At 44.0% G+C, this 19,835-nt stretch overlaps 1 protein-coding gene across 5 annotated transcripts in view; it reads right to left on the reverse strand.

Annotated features, from left to right (window-relative positions):
• Nucleotides 1-19,835, reverse strand: part of GARRE1 (granule associated Rac and RHOG effector 1) — a 75,780-nt gene that overhangs the window by 23,990 nt on the left and 31,955 nt on the right. For all 5 annotated transcript variants that reach the window (XM_046680455.1, XM_046680454.1, XM_046680456.1 and 2 more), the window contains exon 3: nucleotides 1,378-1,587. In XM_046680455.1, the coding sequence (XP_046536411.1) occupies nucleotides 1,378-1,587 (210 nt within the window). The remainder of the gene's footprint in view (nucleotides 1-1,377; nucleotides 1,588-19,835) is intronic.

Genomic DNA, 19,835 nt, shown 5'->3' on the forward strand with positions numbered 1-19,835 from the left:
GGAGGAGGGAGAGAACACAGGGTCCCACTACAGAAGCCTTGAGGGTGCGGGAAGGACGGGGACACGGCAGGCCCTGGACAGGAGGAGAGGGCCCCTCCTCCACTGTAATGAAAGGGAAGGAAGAGAAGAGGATCTGGGTGGGGGGAGGGGCGTCATTGGTGTTGCAAAGAAGAGGGGCAGCTGCCAGGTTGATTCTGTTTTCTCAATGTAGTGTCGGGTAGGATCACTGGCTGGAAGCTAAGTCAGGAGGGTGGAAAGGCCTGGACAGAAGGAAACAGGTGAAGGGAAAGGTCAAGGTGAGGAGGTCAAGGGACCACTAGCAGGCCTCATGTGTAGGGGGGTGGTTCTCAGCATGAATGATGCCAGCAGGTGGAGTGGAGAAGACAGTGAGCCAGGTATTAAGGGTGTGAATGTGAACTGCATGACCAGGAGGCTGGAATCCAGCAGCCAGGAGGACATGGATGACAAGACAAAGGTCATGACCCCATGACAGCATTTCAGTGCTGCTCTGACAAACACCAAGAAAGCCAAGGAAAGCCCTTAACATGAAAGAGAGACCAAAACAAACAAGCTAACAGGAAAAATGAAGGGAAAGAAAATTCAAAAGAAATAACAACAATGCGGCAGACCAGCATAAAACTGAAATACTAACAAAATTAGAGAATGTACAATGTTAAAATGTGAAAAATCATGTTTAAAAATTTGATTAAAGGAGATTTCTAAAACATAAAGTAAAATACTTTGTCAATTTAATTCTGGCATGATTCAAACTAGACATTATATAATAAATCAGTACACTACTCCTTAACTACAGATTATCCTGTACTCTGTAAAATGGAACGGGAAGTCCTAGTCATAAAGTCTTGATCTGGAAGGCTTTCTCCCAGTCCTTAGAAACAAAGGAGTATTAAAATGCCTGCAAGAAACGTGTTGTTACTGACTACAGCCCCCCCTCGCTGCCTGGCTGACCACTTATTCTCCACGGCCAGCTCTAGCCTGTCTTTCCAGACTTAGGCTCCAGGCGTTTCTCCCTGGTCCCTCTTCCCAGAAGCTTTGCTGCACTGCTCCTAGCTGGAGTCAGCGCCCTTTCTCGGGGCTCCCACACACCTCCATCACAGCCCCTTCATCCTGTTGTTGTAAGCCCTCTCTCTCCTAGAAGGTTGTGAGTAGAGGCTGGCACCCCCGTGCCTGGTGTATGCCCAGCACAAAGTGGACACATACAACAACATTCACTGTTAAATGAATGAACAAGCTAACGATTAACAGTTAAAAACTGATATTTCTAAATAAAATGGCTCTTTTAAGAACCAACAGGCAAAGGCCTTCTGGAGCCTCTATTTGAACAGAGGGTACCCCTCTCCCTAAAGACGGGGTTACCTCAGCAGCCCCCCGCCAGGATCGCACAGCTTCCTCCAGTTCGGGTGTGTGGCCCATGCCGGACAAGCTGCTGCCACTGCTGCTGTTCTTCTTTTCTGGTGCAACAACCTCGGCAAAGCAAGAGTGAGCCACTGGCTGGACCTTCTGTAACGCCTGTGTCAGAAACTGGAAATGGACCTGCACCACTGTCAAGAAACATCGTCCCAAAACCTGTGAAAACAAGCAAGCCACGTATTTTCAGGTTGTGAGATGCTACTGCATTAGTGTAGTAAATTCTCAACTATCAATTTGCGTAAAAGGTAACAACTGGGAACCTGAAATAATGCTAAGTTAAAAAGTCGCCATGCTTTACAAGGATCTGCCTCTGTTCCCATGTTTGGACCTGGGTACCTGATGCCTAGAAGTCAAAACATAGTCAACCAAATAGCAAGCCCCAATGTTCAAATGGGCCTTCCCCCATCCTGTTCAACACTCCCCTCATCTGGACTCTGACTCACACCAATCCTGGTTGTCTCTGAGCTCCTGCTGAACCAGAGCAACCCACAATTCCAATTATCTCAATTCCAATTTCACATAGTATTCAGAAGGCAGTGTAAAAGCCGTGTGATTAAAAATCTAAAAGATCAGTTTGACTGTAAGATGACACTCCATTGGAAATGGAATCCAAAGATACAGGTTATTTTGGTAACACTGTTATTAATGTGGTTATTAACATAGTTATATATCATAGTTCCAGCCTTATGAAACAAAGCTGACAAACCAGTCCTGTAAGAGTCAACAAAACATACTGGACAACTCCATCTGTCAGTACAGTAAAAACCCACTCACCTGATACATATTAATAGTTGGCTGATTGATGGAGCAGTCCATTAAAGTAGGAAATTCATTTAAAAAATACTATATATATAATATTATGTTAATATATACAATTAATATGTAATTATAATATTTATACACACTGAAAAAACACTATATACAATAAACATTTTATTTTAAGATATGGACGTGCATTTATCTGCCAACCTCTGGTATTAGCTAAAGCTGTTCTGACATTGTTCTGTTTGCTTTCTTGCATTAACCCTGGCTACATACAATGTGTTCTCCGTGATTTCCTATCTCTTTTTATTTTTTTCTGCTTTTTCTCCCCAAATCCCCCCAGTACATAGTTGTAGGTCCCTCTAGTTGTGGCATGTGGGACATTGCCTCAATGTGGCCTGGTGAGCGGTGCCATGTCCACACCCAGGATCCGAACCAGCAAAACCCTCGGCCGCCGAAGCGGAGCGCGTGAACCCAACCACTGGGCCATGGGGCTGGCCCCACCTCTCTCTTTTTCTTTAAAGAAGAGCAAGAACTTGCCACTTGCAAAGCAACTTGAGCAGAAGCGTTCCCGATTATTGACACTTCCCCCTAATCTTTGAGAGTTACTTTGCCCATACCAAATGTGACAACGACAACAAAAACTTTTTACAACTCTTTTATCACGTTCCATGACACTCAATTTTCTTTTCATGGAAAGTATTTCATATTTCATTGGCTTACACAGTAGATTACCTTCTCACAAAAAAATTACCTTGAGTTTGTAATTTATCCAACTGGTAGGAGCACAGCTGAGCAGGCCCACTGCTGCCAGCACTCAGGGCTCTGCCTTGGGGAGGTGGTGAAGACTGGGGAACTGTTTCCATTGTCTTTTATAAGGAAGTAAAATCCAACCCAAGTGCCCACCCTCTGGCCCAGGCCTGTCTCTTGAAGCAGCCAAAAATAAGACTCAACTTTGGACCTCTCACCTCCCAGCACACATTTCAGATGCTGCCCTTTTCCATCCCCACTGGTTTGAACCCTACCTCCTGGAGAAAGAGAGTCAGGCAAGTTTCCAACAGTGACACTATTCCCTATGAACTATTTTCCCCTGTGGAAATCACCAAGACCAAACTAAAACAAACAAACTCACACAAATCTCACACCAAAGCAACCTTCCCCTCTAGTGAACAATCAGAATTACAGGTGAACTCCCACCCAAACCCCCTGGGTTTCCACTTACACCTCCCGCAAAGCTCCACCCCATCAAAGATCTGTGCCAGATGGGGCAGGGTGAGCGACATAGGGGAAGCAGACCTAGCAACCTAGAGACAGGTGACATGAATAGAACAAACAGCATTTATTTAGAATTGTACATAACAACAGTCAGCCTTTTTTTTTTTTTTTTTTTTTTTTGGGTGAGGAAGATTGGCCCTAAGCTAACATCTGTTGCCAATCTTCCTCTTTTTGCTTGAGGAAGATTTTCACTGAGCTAACACGTGCCAATCTTCCTCTACTTTGTATGTGGGATGCTGCCACAGCATGGCTTGATGTGCGGTATGTAGGTCTGTGCCCAGGATCCAAACCCTCAAACTCTGGGCCACTGAAGCAGAGTGTGCAAACTTAACCACTATGCCACCGGGCCGGCCCAACAGCCCATTTTAATTGAATACTCAGCACGAACTTCACCTATGCTGAAGATTTCACATGGATGATCCCATTTAATCCCAGGAAGAACAGGATGAGGTCTTTTGCATTTTACAGACAGTAAGACCAAGGCACAGAAAGGTTATGAAATTTTGTCAAGGGGACAGAAACTAGATGTGGCAGAGTAATCACCTGATCAAGTGTCTATGCCCTTAGCCAGTATGCCCCACTGACTTCAACAGGCTCTAAACAGCTGAATACAGCTGTGTGCTGGCAGCACTGAGACGAGGCACATGACAGAAACTCAACCTTAATTGGTTTAGGCCAGAATGAGGGTGTCCTGAAGCTCCACACAGTGCAAACACAGTAGGCGGAGTGGACTCGGTCACCAGGAACACAAATTTCCTCCTCCTCCTTCCTCAGCCTCTTGGCAGGCTATGGCCAAGAGGAAGGAGGACGGGGGAGTGGAGATGCCATATGCCATTTGCTCTGGGGTCACATGCTTACAGCTTCTGACCAATACAACTGAGTGTTTCATTCTTTCGACAAATATGTAATATGTGAATGCCTAATATATACAAAGCACAAAAAAAGCCAGAGGATATTATAAGAAAGATAATGAGCAAGTCCCTGTCCTCATGAGGGTTACCTCCTTTTTTTCTTTTTCAAAGATTGGCACCTGAGCTAACAACTGTTGCTAATCTTCTCCCCCCTCCATCCTTTTTCTCCCTAAAACCCTCTAGTACATAGTTGTATATTTTAGTTGTGGGTCCTTCTAGCTGTGGCGTGTGGGACACTGCCTCAGCATGGCCTGATGAGTGGTGCCACGTCCACACCCGGGACCCGACCGGGTGAAACCCTGGGCTGCAGAAGCGGAGTGCGAGAACTTAACCACTCGGCCATGGGGCCAGCCCGGAGGGTTACCTCCTAATGGCGGGGAACAAACCAATAAGTAGATATGCAAAGTTGGAAGCTACTGGAGAAGCAACATTACAGGGAGAGGTAGGAAGGAAAAGACTCTCTGCGGAGAGATCCAAGGGAAGAGAGAGCTACCCACCACCCCACCCCCTAGAAGGGAAAATTGTGGGAAAGTGGCCTGAAGGCCTGGTGCAGGGTCCCCCGGGCCCAGAACAGGACATTCTTCTGACAATGCTGGTCTATGGTAGAATGGGGGATGGGGAGGGGTCTCTTGTTGTTGAGTGACAGAATGGTGGAAGGAAGACGAGGCTGCTGCAGGAATAAGTGGGGGAAAGAGATGCTGGACACTTTTAAAAGGTGGACATTCCGCATGTTGTCTCCACCACTTATTACATGTTTGACCTTGGATCAATTTAATCTAAATTTCTTCCCTATAAATAAGGAACCATGAGAACAAAGCTCAGCACTCCCTCCGCCTACCCATGATGGGTGCAGCATCAATCCAAATTATGGCTGTGACAAAATATCTGTGTTATAAACAATTAACTAAAACCAGGGGTTAGCCTGGACCTTGGAAAAGCCATTTCACAGATTATCTTCTCTAAAAATTTACCTAAAGTAACAGATGCAGAAACACCACCTCCTCTTTAGAAAGGATGGCGCTCACTCTCTAGCCTGCCTCTGTCTACCTTTTCTCTACAGTATCTCCTGTCTCACCAGCTCCCCTCCTGTAACAGACCCCACTCTCCTCAACCCAGGGATGGGTCACTCCTTGTGGTTTTCCTGAGAAACCTGGAAGGAACTCTAGACTCTAAAGTTATGAATTTGGAAGCATGTGACCCCAGGGCCATGGGCAGCTATGCTCCTTCAGATGGAGAAAGTTTCCTGGACCGTGGGATCCAGTGAGGTTGCAGAAGAGATGTGACAAGCTTGGGAACAGATGAGAGGAGTGGTCAAAAGAAGACACTTGAGTTTAAAATGTCAATGGAGCTATAGTTCCAGCTCTATCAATGGCTACCATTTATTGAGTGCTTCACCCATACCAAGCACTTCACATGCAGTGAAGCAGTTCTCTGGGTGACAGAAATTCATCCATTTTACAGATGACAACACTGAGGCTTAGAGAGAGAAAAAACTTGCTCCAATGTCAAACAGGTAATAAACGGTGCAGTGGAGATCTGATGTCAGATCTGTTTTGACTCCAAAAGCTGTGTTTCTAAACACCAGGATGCTCTGTCCCCCTATGACAAGATCCAGGATGTAGCCACAATGGTGCGTGGATACTAAGGGGAGAGGAACCCTGTGTAGGAATCCTGATGTCTCCCATGCAGTATCAGGCCCTGGGTGGGAATGGAGACCGAGGGGCATGGCTCAGTCTTCTCTGACAGTGGGAAAGGAACTGGGACAAGAGTAACAAGTCGGGTGGCCTGCGGCACTCCTGTGTGGCATGAGCCTCAGAGTTTATGATCTCCACAGCAGAGAGCAGCTGCTTAGACTGGCTGGAAACAGCAATGTTAAACAGGGAGAGGGCACACGGGGCACTGGGGAAAAAGAGCACCTTTTCCTACTCTTGAGGAATTCCAAACCCAAACACATCTGTTAAGTCTTCAGCACATCAGTCTCACTTAAGAACAGTGAAGAAAGCAATCTGATTTAATCTGACCCTTTGCCTCTGCATTAAAAAAATAAATCCATTCACCCTAAGACATCCCATGTCGGTGGAAGTGCAGGCAATGAGAAGCCATTACCAGATTTTTGCATTAAGAGAAACCTTTTGGCGTGACAAATTCCTCATAAAGGCCCAATTTCTGAGTATAGACCATCGGTGATCTTGCCACTTCTGCCTCCAAATGTCCATGGAGCATTCTGGATTGTAAACAACCATCGAGGACCTACTGAAATACAAGGTTGCTTTCTGGGAATCTCTGATGGTGGAGAAAAGGGTCTGCGTGCCCCTCCTCATTCCCCTGGATCCAAACCACATTTGTTGCTAAGCGTGTTGTGGTCATTGACAGAACCAGAAAACCCTTTCTTTCAGGTGATTTTTATATTTTCTTCATTAAAACAGATTTTAGTTTAAGATCACCCTATTTTGAGCCCCCAAAGACCAGCCTTTCCACACCAGTATAGTTGTTGAGAATCAATTCAACTCTACCTTCCTAGAATATTTCAAAAGCTGGTTTTAGTTATTCCTCCTCTATGGCCAGAGTCTGACTTGGCCTGACTTGGCCCTTGATATCAGCAAGCCCACCCCAAGTCCAAACACGCCTGTGATTATCACATCAATACACACAATGTCTCACTGAGTTCATTTTCCGCTCAACCTCACTGAACAATTCCTCTTTCTCACATCCTTGCAGAGTGAAGCACAAGTAAAACTGTCACACAGACCACAGTGTCAAACATTTCCAGGGCTTCTAGCATTGATTTCTGATGAGTTTGAAAGTTTAGAGTGAATGAAATGAAGTCAATTCAGACTGGCTGCTTTTATTAAAAATTCCAAAGCCACGCAATCATTTCTTTTCTCTTCAATACTTATATGTTAAACATTACATTTGCTTCCAAGTGTCCTCAACCTTGCTCTTCAGTTCTTATAATTCCAGAGTCATTACATAATGATGTAACCAACAGACCAGAAGAAACAGAATGTGATACAAAGACCTAAATGTGTCTCCAGAGAAATAGAGAATGCAGTGGACCATGCCTGGACTATGGAAAGTAATGTATGAAGATGAGATTACAGTGTAAAAATGTAAAAAACAAGCTTACTGAAACTAACATGTATAGTCCGACCTAAAAACTGATTACAGTGAGTACTTAAACACTTAAGAATAAAAAAGCAACTGACAAAACAACAAAAATCTCTTTGCAGTCAGTATTAACCTAGAGCCTAGAGAAGCTGCCATGCTCCGTATGGGAGAAAGAACTAAGGGAGGAAAGAAAGTACCACATGCCCAAGGTGGCCGAGCCAACACCCAGCACTAATCATTCAGACAAGATGACATAGATTCTGCCCCTGGACTTGCTGCCTATGGCTGGTGAAAACACCAACAGAGACCGTTTCTGAACTCCTATTGAATGGGCCAAGCAAGGCTGTGCGCAAAACCTTTTACATCAGTACCACACAGTCACTGCAAATAAATTAGGGGAAAAAAAGATCAGCTAAACAAAGATACAAATAGTACCACACATTATTAAATAGATATAACCACTGATTACATGTTTCCCGTACAGCCTACATTTGTACCTGTAGATGGTTTTTCTTTTGCAAAAACTAGACCATGTTATATGTTATTTTATAGGCTGCTTTCCAAAATAAAATCTATCAAAAATTTATTACCATGCCAACACATATAGGAAGTTTTATATTTCAGCTATATTGCTATAAATCTTAACATAACTAATAAAGATAGTTATAAAATACCATCCAGGACATGAAAAAGTGGAAGGCCACTCAAGGTAACTGAATCCACATTAATTGTGGTAGACAAAGGACTCTGCTCTTCCAGCAAATTTCCTCCATAAACAAGCAAATTAATATTGTGGATTTATATAATGCAGACATAAAATACATTTAAGTCACCCAGACAGCCTAGGACTCAGAGTTCAGGAAATTCAATTTGTTGATGTTGGTGTATTTCTTATTAAAAGTTGTCACTTCAGTCAAGAAGAAAATACTAAACTATCTCAACTGATAAACTAGTTAAAAAGACAAACAGGGAATGCACAAGTGGAAATTTGACACCGTAAATATTATCTTCACACGCCACTTAGGAGAGAGGCCCTCTGCATTCTAGGTGACCTGGTACCAGATGCCTCACATGTGCTACCTCCGAGATGGGGATCACCAAGCCCCCTGGACAGATGGGGACACTCCCAGCCACTTTTATTCACATGGTATTCCAATCGGTGATAACGGTGGCAAGTCTTGGGCTGAGGTGGGGAAGGAGTTTCCCATGTCCTCTGAGCAGCATTTGAGACAGCGGGCCCCTCTCTCCCTGAAACACTTCCTTCCCTTGGTTTCCAAGACACCACAGTCCTTCCAGTTTCTTCCTCTCTCCAGCTGCAACTTTTTTCAGACTCCTTGGCTGCTTCCTATTCATCTCCTGATCTCTAAATGTTCGAGTGCCCCAGGGCTCACTCATCCTTGGATTCCTCTCTTGGTTCTCTAGCTACATTCACTTCCTCGATGATCTCATCCAGTTTTATGGCTTTAAATACCATCTACTGCCCAATGGTCCTCAGGTTCACATCTCCAGTCTGGACCTCAGCCCTGCACTCCAGATTTGTATATCCAAACTATCTCCTTGCCATCACCCCTTGGGTGTCTAATAGGCATCGCAGACCTATGATTCTTGTCTACTCTTCCACCACTGCTCCCCATCTCCCTAAGTAGCACCACCAGGTGATACAAGTGCTCATATCGTATAAACCCTGGAGTTCCTCTTTGAGTCCTCTCTCTCTCTCTCTCTCACACACACACACACATGCACACGCTCCCCAGAGTGCTACATTAGAAGTACAACTGCCAGAAAATTCATCAGCCTTAAAAAGGAAGGAAATTCTGACACATGCTATGACATGGATGAGCCCTAAAGACATTAAGCCAAGTGAAATAAGCCAGTCACAAAAAGATAAATGTTGTATGATTCCACTTATATGAGGTACCTAGAATAGTCAAATTCATAGAAACAGATGGTAGAATGGTGGTTTCCAGAGGTCGGGGGAAGGAAGAATGGGAGCTAACGTTTAATGGGTACATAGTTTCAGCTTGGGAAGATGAAAAAGTTCTGGAGATGGATGGTGGTGAGGGTTGCATAATAGTTGAATGTACTTAATGCCACTGAACTGTATACTTAAAAATGGTGAAAATGCCAAATTTTATGTTATGTGTACTTTACCACAATAAATAAAAAGGTACAACTGCTCCTGGTCCCCTCCTCTGCTTGGATTACTCTAATAGCCTCTTAATTGATCTTCCTGCTTCCATTCAATTAGAATTAGGTCTATCTACACAAAACAACAACAAATGCAGTGGCTTAAATAACAGTGATGTTACTTCCTTCTAAGGTAAAAATAAATCTAGGGGCAGGCAGTCCGGAGCTGGGGTGGAAACTCCCGGGTACCACAAGGAACCCAGTTGCCATATTTCTGCTCTGCATCCTCAGGCAAGACTTAGATTCTTAAATTCCTCATACGGGAACCCCCCTCCCCCACCTGCCCAACCCCGAATCTGCAGGGATACGTTCCAAGATCCCTAGTGGAAGCCTGAAATCACAGGTAGTACCGAACCTATATACACTATGTTTTTTCCCGTACATACATACTCACAATAAGGCTTAGTAGCACAGTAAGAGATTAACAATAACTAATAATAAAATAGAACAATTGTAACAACATACTGTAATAAAAGTTACCGTAGATCTTAGCAACCTTACCGTATGATTTTTTTCTTACCTTATTGAGAACTGTCACCTTTTCATGTAAAGGAAGCACTTAACGGCTTCTCCTTGGCATATCCAAATTGCTGGTATCACAACTCCTTGTGCTTTGGGACCATTATTAAGTACAAGAAGGGTTACACGAATACAAGCACTGCAATACTGCAGCAGTTGATTTGATAACGGAAACTGCTACTAAGTGACCGTACGCAATTTTTCATTTAATGTTTTCAGATCATGGTTGACCGTGGGTAAGTGAAACCACAGGAAGTGAAGCCGAGGATGAGGGAGGGACTACTGCAGTTCCAAATGGATAAATCACCTTCAGCCGTCTTGCCTGCATTCTAGGTGAAAATTGGGGGAGAAGAAGGGAGCACCCTCCTCCCCTCTAAGGAAACTTCCCCATAGTCTCATCCAAAACCTCTAGTTACATCTTCATGGACCAGAACTTATTCAAGTGACCACTGCTAGCTGTATTGGAGGATGGGAAGTATAGTCCTTTTCCTAAGGACACTATTCCTGAAAATTAAAAAAAAACCGACAGAGATTTGTTACTAAGGAAGAAGGGGAGACTGGATATTAGGAGGCAACCAGCAGAGTCTCTTCTCTCCCCTAGAGGCCACTTTCCACACAGGAAACCTTATAAAACAATCAGATTATTTCACTGCTCAAAATCTTCCAATGGCTTTCCATTACCATCAGAATAAAATCCCAACTCCTCATTCCATCCTACAGGACCCTACATGATCTGGCCCCCTGACTATTCTCTGAACTTCTTTCCTATCCCTCCTCTCTCTGCTGTTGTCCCACTGGCCTTTCTGCTGTTCCTCAAAAATTTTAAGCACAACTCCTGTCTCAAGTCTTTTGCACAAGCGGTTCCCACTACTTCAGGGTTTCTCAGCATCAGCACTACTGACATTTGGGGCTGGAGAAAACCCTTTTGTGAGGGGCTGTCCTATGCACTGTGGGATGTTATTAGCAGCATCACCAGCTTCTACTTACTAGATGCCAGAGCACTGGTTGGGAGATGCAGCCACCACAACCCCTCAGATCATACTGTTCTGATTAAATTTTCAAATCCTTACTGCTAAAAAAAAAAAAGAGCAGAGAGAAATCCCTTCCTTCTACGGTGACTTCTGAGACACCAATAACTGCAACAGAAACTCAAACGTGACAGCAGAGGGGAGCTTTTGAGCATGCAGGCATCTGTTTTGCTGCAGGAACTGAAATACAACCTGAAGGGCTACAAGGAACAGAAATATCAAGACCCTACCTTATCCAAATAAATTTGAATTGAAAATCAGATAAATCTAAGAGCTTTGTGCTCCTGTGAACTTATGTCTTTCATGATCTGGGGCCTGAATCTGATCACCTAATGTTCCATACTTCATGAAGAAACACCATCCGACCATGGTTGTATATGTGTGGGGTAGGGACATGGGGTATTGGTCAGAAGCACAGAGGGAAACTGAGATCCTAAAATATGACAAAAATTATCCGTAAAACACAAAATGAGTTAGTGAAATTCTGATTCCCTAACATGCAAGTCCAGTATCTTTTACTCTATCGTACCTCCCCCTACAAACCATTCTGGGTCCTCTGGTCTAACAGTTAAGTCCTTTTATTTTTTTATTTAATTTTTGGTAAGGAAGATGGGCCCTGGGCTAACATCTCTTGCCAATCTTCCTCTTTTTGCTTGAGAAAGATTGTCGCTGAGCTAACATCTGTGCCAATCTTCCTCTATTTTGTATATGGGACACTGCCAGAGCATGGCTTGAGGAGCAGTGTGTAGGTCCATGCCCAGGATCCAGACTTGCAAACCCCCAGGCTGCCAAAGCTGAGTGCGTGAACTTAGCCACTATGCCACTGGGCCGGCCCCATCAAGCCCTTTTAAATGAGTAAGATTGCTGGGCCGGCTCCGTGGCTGAGTGGTTAAGTTCATGTGCTCCACTTCGGCGGCCCAGGGTTTGCCGGTTCGGATCCTGGGCGCAGACATGGCACAGCTCATCTGGCCACATTGAGGCAGTCCCCCACATGCCACAACTAGAAGGAACCACAACTAAAAACTATACAACTATGTACTGGGGGGATTTGGGGAGAAAAAAAAAAATGAGCAAGATTTCTCTCTAGCCCTAGCATGAGGGGGAAAAAAAAAAAGGAGGATGTCATTTTTGTGACATTCAAAAATACTTCATAGACATTGCCAAGTGTCCTCTGGGGGAGGGCACACCCTGACCCCATTTGCAAACCACTGCTCTACCTGGAGTATCCATCCCTCTGGAATTCATACGGCTATCACTCTGATAGTCATTGCTCAGATGCCCCATCCTCAAAGAGGCCTTTCCTCTACGTCTCTCCCTCCCCTTATCATTACATTTCTATGTGCTATTTATTATTTGTCTGTTTCCCCACATAGGAGCTGAGCTGGATGAGGGCAGGCACTTTGCTTTGCTCTCTGTTGCATTCTCCGTGCCTTGCACAGAGCAGACAATCCTTCCATACATATTTGTTGAAAGAAGGAAAGAAAGCAGTTGCTATCTTCCACATAGAAGCACCAAGCTAGGCCAAGAGCAGCATGGTGGTTTCAGGGCTGAGGGCAGAAGATCATGATGCCAGCATCTTTGTGCAAATGCCAACTGATTCTTCCCCCTAAAGCTCTTTCTGCTTTCTTTCCCTGGACAGCTCTTCTGCAGCCAACCCACAGAGACCAGCTGCAAGCTGTGAGTTTACAACGAGGGTGCTATCACCCACGGGCATGGGGGAGATCACAACTCTTCTTAAACTGTGCAAAGCTCTCCTGCAAGTGACACACTCATCCACGAATGAAGAATCAGGTATAACTTTTGTCACGCCTTAGAATTGTACGCTTATTCTTTCAAACCAAGAACTAACATTACAATAAATGGGTATGCTGTTAAGGGAATAAAAGGTATGTGTAAGGGAATAAAAAGATGTATTTTTGATATATATTTGTGTATGCTTATCTATTTGGTGCTATTTACCTAGATACATAAGACAATTAATAGCGGTTATATCTGGCACTGGGACGGAGTTGGAGGGAGAATCACTAGTTTTGGAGAAGAGGGCTTATGCCGTTCAGAAATGCTTAAGTTTTTACCATAAGCATACATCACATATAAGAAAAACTAATTATTTAAAATTAATAGTCAACAGTAATATATCCAAAGCATTCTCATTAAAATGAGGACCAAAACAAGGATGCTCACTCTTAAAGCTGATTGTTTTATACACCAAAACTTATGGTCAACACAATAAGATATGTAACTACTGGATGGGAGGAGACACGTGCAGACAACACGACCACATATACCCAAAAACTCCAAATAAGCCAATTGAAACATTAGAATTACTGAGTTCAGTCACATCGCAGGAGACAAGAAAAATATAAAAATCAATAGTGTTTCTATATTACAGAAAAAACTTTGAAATATTATTTCATTCATTATAGCAACTAAAATATAAATTACTTAAGAATTTTAAGAAGAAATATACACAGCCACAAGAAAGGGAACCATGGAACTTTACTAAGAGACATTGCAGAAGGCTTCATAGAAAGACAATAAACTGCTAAAATCCTGAAAAACAAAACAATTTAGCAACATGTATCTAGGGTCATAACGATGTTTCTCTTCTGCCCCTCTCCAGCTGCCATTTGCCGTGCGGCCTCCTCAACATCCAATCTGCGCTATTTTGGATGCGGCCCCTCAGGCAACCACTCCTCTGCACTCTCTGCCCAGTGGTACAGGTGAGGTTGACTCTGCCTGCACCCCACCCCAGGAGTGGGCATACAAGTCAGGCCTGGTCAATCGGTATGTTAGTTTAAACTTTCTGGCCACAGGGTCCAGGAATGAGGAAGTGACCCAACCCAAGCCAACCAGACTCAGTTCTAGAACTTTTGTCAGAACCCTCAGTGAAAAGAGAGATGCTCTTTCTGCTGAGTTGTTGGGGACTCTGTCATGGAGACAGTCAGCTTGGAAATGAAGGGAACACTCATGAAGACAGAGAGAAGAAACAAAGGCTGAACAGCACTGTGTGAGCCCCTGAATCCAGCCACAAAGAGCTTACTTTCCTCCATTTCACAGGTGAATACACTGTTTTGCTGAGAGGCAGTATCGTGCTAGGCAAGAGTCTGTACTGTAGAGTCAGACTGCCTGGGTCTCAAGTCTGGATCTGCCGTGAGATTTTTTGCTAAGTTGCTTAACCTCTCCATACCTGTCTCCTTACCAATAAAATGGGAATATGAATAGTATCTAACTCATAAGGTTATTAACAGAATTCAGTGAATTAACGTGTAGAGTCTCAGAACAGAGCTTGGTCTAAGTGCTGTATAACTATCCTTTTCTTTTTGCTTTTATTATTATTGTTGAAGCCATTGTGAGTTTTGGTTTCTGTCATTTGCAGTCACAATGATTTTTTTAAGCAAATCAAATCATATCAGTCTCTGGCTCAAAATCCCCCTTAAAAAATCCCATCTCATTCTGAATAAAATCTAACCTTTTACCAGGGCCTATAAAGTTCTCTGCTCTGCCCTAACCTCTTCCAGGCTAGGTAGGAGGTTCTGGTACAGGGACTTGCCCCATCACAGTGAGCTGGGTGGGGGACCACTGAACCAATCAACAGTCAGGCACAAGGATATTTTCCATCCGCATCAGAGCACTCATCACACATAGTGTCACAGTCTGCTTACTTATCTGTCTCACCCACCAGGCCTGGAGCACTTTTGATTGTCCTCACCCATCTTTGCCAGCCTGCAGCCAGCTCACCTGTATGTTATCCAGGAGGGTGGGTGGTAGCAGCTCAGTGAAGAGGAAGGCAGGCCAGATGATGGGGGCCTACTCCAGGGGCTGGTGGGGCCTCAGGAGGGGTCCCGGAGGAGTAAGGACTCACAGCGGTTCCTCCACATCAGGCGACTTCCACTTCCCTGGCTCTCAACACTTCAGCATTAGCTAGCGGGTCAGAAAGGCCAATCTAATGGAGGGATGGACACTGCAAACAAGCCCCTCGGCACGGAGACCGCCCTGGCCTGAGGCAGCAGAGAGCCACAGCACACAACTCCTGTATATGCTGGTGCCAGGAGGATTTTATAGGCCAATGGCAGTTTACAGACAGATTCCTGATGCGTAAAGATGAAGGAGGCTGCCCAAACAGGCTATATCCAATCCTGTGAAATCTCACAAGCTGACTAGCAACCATAAAAGTTTGGAATAGAACATAATTAAGGAAAGCTCGTTCTACGTAAAGTTATATTCCATGAACTCTCTAATTTTTGTTTCCTTCTAATTTGCCCACCAACCTAATTTTTCTCTTACATTCACTCAACCCTTTTTAGCAACTACAAAATTTTACATCATGTTCTCCTAAAACAAAGCAACACCGCCATTCAATCACTAGTCACCAAAATTAGGAGCACATCATTCTTTCCTTGACTCCTACTTGGTGCTGGGGTCCTGCCTTTACAGGTGTCTTTTCTCTGTTCTCGTTTTCTTCCTTGACTCGCTTTTCTTTGTTTTTCTGAAGAGCACCTGCTTTTCTTCTCATGGATACATCTTACTCAATAGTACTCCCTGTGATTTATAGTAAGAAATATATATTTTGGTTTCCTTCCAAGGTTCCTGGCACACAGCTCCTAAAACCCTTGGAATTTTCTAAGTGATAAGAGAGAGAAACTCTTTTGTTATTCATAACAAGTCTCTTTCAACCACACCTGAGTTTCAGTTAATGAGGTGACTTTTGGAAAGCCCCTAAGGATGGGGGCTGGTTGCCAGGGGAACCAACCAGCTGGTTAGAGGTTTGGAATTTTGTGGGGGTGCGGGGGGGAGGTTTGAAAGTAGAACCAGTCACCAATGGCCAATGATTTAATCCATCCCACTTATGTAATACCCTCAAAAAGCCCAAAGGATGGGGCTTCTAGGTTGGTGAACACGCAGCGGTGCTTGGAGGTGGCCCGCCTGGAGGGCACCAGCAGCTCCACCACATCCCTTCCCACATCCCTTGCCCTATGCATCTCTTCCATCTGGCCATTCCTGAGTTAGATCCTTTTATAATCTAGTAAGTAAAATGTTTTTCTGAGTTCTGTGAGCTGCTCTAGGAAATTAATAGAAACTGCGAGGTTGTTACGGGAACCTCTCACTTATAGCCAGTCAGTCTGAAGCATGGGTAACAACCTGGACTTGTGCTTGGTGTGTAAGGGCGGGGAGCAGTCTTCTGGGACTGAACCCTTAACCTGTGTGGTCTGATGCCAACTCCAGGTAGAGTGTCAGAACTGACTCGGAATTGCTTGGTGTGGGGAAAAGCCCCTACAACACATTTGGTGATGAAAAGTGCTAGAAGTGAAGTACAGTATTCTGTGAGTAGACAGAAAACAGAGTTTTCCCGCACACTCCTCTGTCTGTGAGAAGACCACTTCACATGCACAAATCCCTCCATGAAATGGCATCATTTACTGAGTATTCCTGATTCATTACTTACATCATGTGGTCCTAAGTTTCTCTCTCTCTCTTTTAAAATTGGAAAACGTCCAAACATACACAAAAGCAGAGTATAACAAACTCCCACGTCGCCATGAAAAAGCTTCAATAACTATCAACATGTTGCCAAGTTTTTTTCATCCTTCTCCCAATGCCACCTTTTCTTGATGGAATGTTTTGTTGTTGTTGTTGCTGTTTTCAGGAAGATTAGCCCTGAGCTAACTGCTGCCAATCCTCCTCTTTTTGCTGAGGAAGACTGGTCCTGAGCTAACATCTGTGCCCATCTTCCTCTACTTTATATGTGGGACACCTACCACAGCATGGCTTGCCAAGCGGTGCCATGTCCGCACGTAGGATCCGAAACAGCGAACCCCAGGCAACGGAAGCGGAATGTATGAACTTAACCGCTGTGCCACCAGGCCAGCCCCTGATGGAATGTTTTGAAGCAAATCCCAACCAAGACCTAGCACATGTGAAATCGGCAGAGAGTTAGCCATTGATGATTAAGTAGCTGGGAACTAAAGTTTTTTTTCCTTTTTGCAATGACTGATTATGGCTTTTAGCTGTTTAACTCACCCACTGTTATCTGTGCTGCTTAGGTAATACGCTGTCTGACTCCCACTCGGCTCCTATAGAGAACATCTCCCCGGAGCTTGGGTTTCTGAGCTGTTTTTTTCAGGAATTACAACTCCATGTCCACTTCAGGCCGGTTGAGACCACCAACCCATCAACCAGGCCAGGGCGCAGATGTCTGATAGGCGACCTTTTGACGTCAAGAGGCTAAAAACTCCACCCTCAGATCATGCTAACGCCACCATTTTGTGAACATGCGTCCTATGAAGAGGCATGGAGTCTGACTACGCTTGCGCAGATCATCAGTCACCTCACCTCTCCTCACCTCCAATCACCTCTCTCCACATTTCAGACCATCTTGCCCCCATCCCATAAATATCCCTGCGTCCTTATTTTCAGGGAGGCGAATTTGAGGCTCATGCTCTCGCTTCCTCACATGGCTGCCTTGTGAGTAAACTCTCTGCTGTGATCTCCTTGTCTGGGTGTTTGGCTTTCTGGGCGGTAGACAAAAATGAACCCGGTTCAGTAACACATGTTCAAACTTCTCAAATTATCTTTAAAAATATCTTTTTTTTTGGTTTGAATCTCAACTCCAAAAACCTCATTTTATTGGTTGTTATATCTCTTAATTCTCTTTTAATTTGGGCACCTTCTACCTAGTTTTTTTTCATGCTACTTGACTTGCTGAACAAATCAGGTCAACTGCCTGTAGAATATGACAATATGCCTGTAGAATTCTGGATTTATCTGATTGCTTCCTTGTGGTGTTGTATAACTTGTTCCACTACACCCCAAATTTCCTGTAGACTGGGAATCTGTTCTAGAGGCTTGATTAGATTGTTTCAGGGTTTTTGTTAGTTTGTTTTTTCTTTTTCTTTCCTTTGGGGCAGGAGAGGAGAGGGAGAAGTGCAAGAAAATATTCTGGGGGTGCTGTGTGGTTCTTATCAGGACACACGATCATCTGGTTGTCTTATATCCAGTGATGCTGAGGCTGACCAATGGATTTGCATGGGAAAGGCCTGATTGCTCCCTTATGAAGTTCCCGAACAACCTTTCTCCAAATGGTTTTATCCACCATTGTTGACCACTACCACTGCCTGAGTCAGTTAATTCATTATGGTCTGAAAAATGGTGATTTTTCTAATTGTATCACCCTTTCTACATGGAAGAATACTAAAATTCTTCTAAATAGAATCTCATACATTAGGGCTATTTGGTTACCCTGAAAAACAGTCTGTACTGAAGAACCAGGAAATTTGCTTAACTCTTCATTTTCCTCCTGTTAAATTAGCAACTTTTAGAATAATAAGTTTGTTGCACAGCCTGTCTTGACAAATCCAAGTCAAAGAGTCCACTCCCTCCAGAGTGGCAGATGCCCTCTGGCCCCAGTGGCTTCCACCCACATAGAATGGGCTGGGCAGACACTAAATCTTGTTTGTTGTTCACAATGAAGTTAACAGACTCACCCAAATTCCAACTGCTTAATTAATTATAGCTTCTTCTAGAGGCTAGACTCTGAAGACAATTTAGATAATAGAAGATTCACTTCAATAAAAGAGTAAGCCAAAAAGAGTGACTAGAAATTAGCAATACCCTGAAAACTGGATTCACACAAGCTTTCTATGAAATGAACTTTAGTTTCTGATTAATAGTGGCAATTTGGATTTTCATTTGGCATACAATTAGGAAATATTTACTCCATAATCTGTTTTGGAAGATCTACTAGTCAAAACAAGAAAGAAGCAATGCTGAATTTTACCTTTAGGCAAAAAAATAAATAAAAAAGGAACAGTATGCAAATTTAATTCCATTAAGGTTAATGAAAATCCTATTTTGCAACCAGCTTCTAATATTTTCCATTACTGTTGCTCCACAGTATTTTTGGCATATATCTATCCAAAATAAATGTTAATATGCCCTAATTAAGGTCCTTAAGAGTCAGTCAGTGCTCACAAATAAACTACTTCAAACAGATTCATAGGCAGTCACAAAGCAGACAACAGACAGCTGCCAGTGCATCAAATTGAAAGTCAAGGTTGAAGATCTGATTGAAAGTCTGCTGCTCATTTACGGGGTGGTGAGACTTGGAAAGCCACTAAGAATGTGGGAAGATATAAAATACAGCACCTTGAAGACATGACAACTCCTGGGAGCCCTGCAGCTGCCCTGGGCTTCTGGAATGCCTATGCAGAGTGCCTGGCCCAGAGGCCAAGCCCTCCCAGTGCTGAGGCCCCAAGATGAAACTAGAGGCCTGGAGCTGGCAAGGGATAAAGAAAGCAAGGGGAGAAGTAGCCTTGCTGCTCACTGCACAAGGATGGCAGATTCTGTCCTGCTGCTCTCCCTTCCCCTTCCCCTCAGAGGCTGACCTCTTCACCTGTCTGACCTCACCCCTAGTACCCTCCCTTTCTCTTACTGTTTCAGCCACAATAGGTCCTCACTGCTCTTCAAACACTGAATTCACTCCTGCCTCAGGAACTTTGCACTAGCTGTTCCCTCTGCCTGAAATCCTCTTTTCCTGGTTATCAACAGGGCTTATCCCTTCATCTCCTTTGGGTCTTTACTCAAATGTCACCTTCTCAGTGGTGCCTTTTCTAAC

Source organism: Equus quagga, chromosome 13, assembly GCF_021613505.1.
Source record: "Equus quagga isolate Etosha38 chromosome 13, UCLA_HA_Equagga_1.0, whole genome shotgun sequence".
NCBI classification, from domain to species: domain Eukaryota; kingdom Metazoa; phylum Chordata; class Mammalia; order Perissodactyla; family Equidae; genus Equus; species Equus quagga.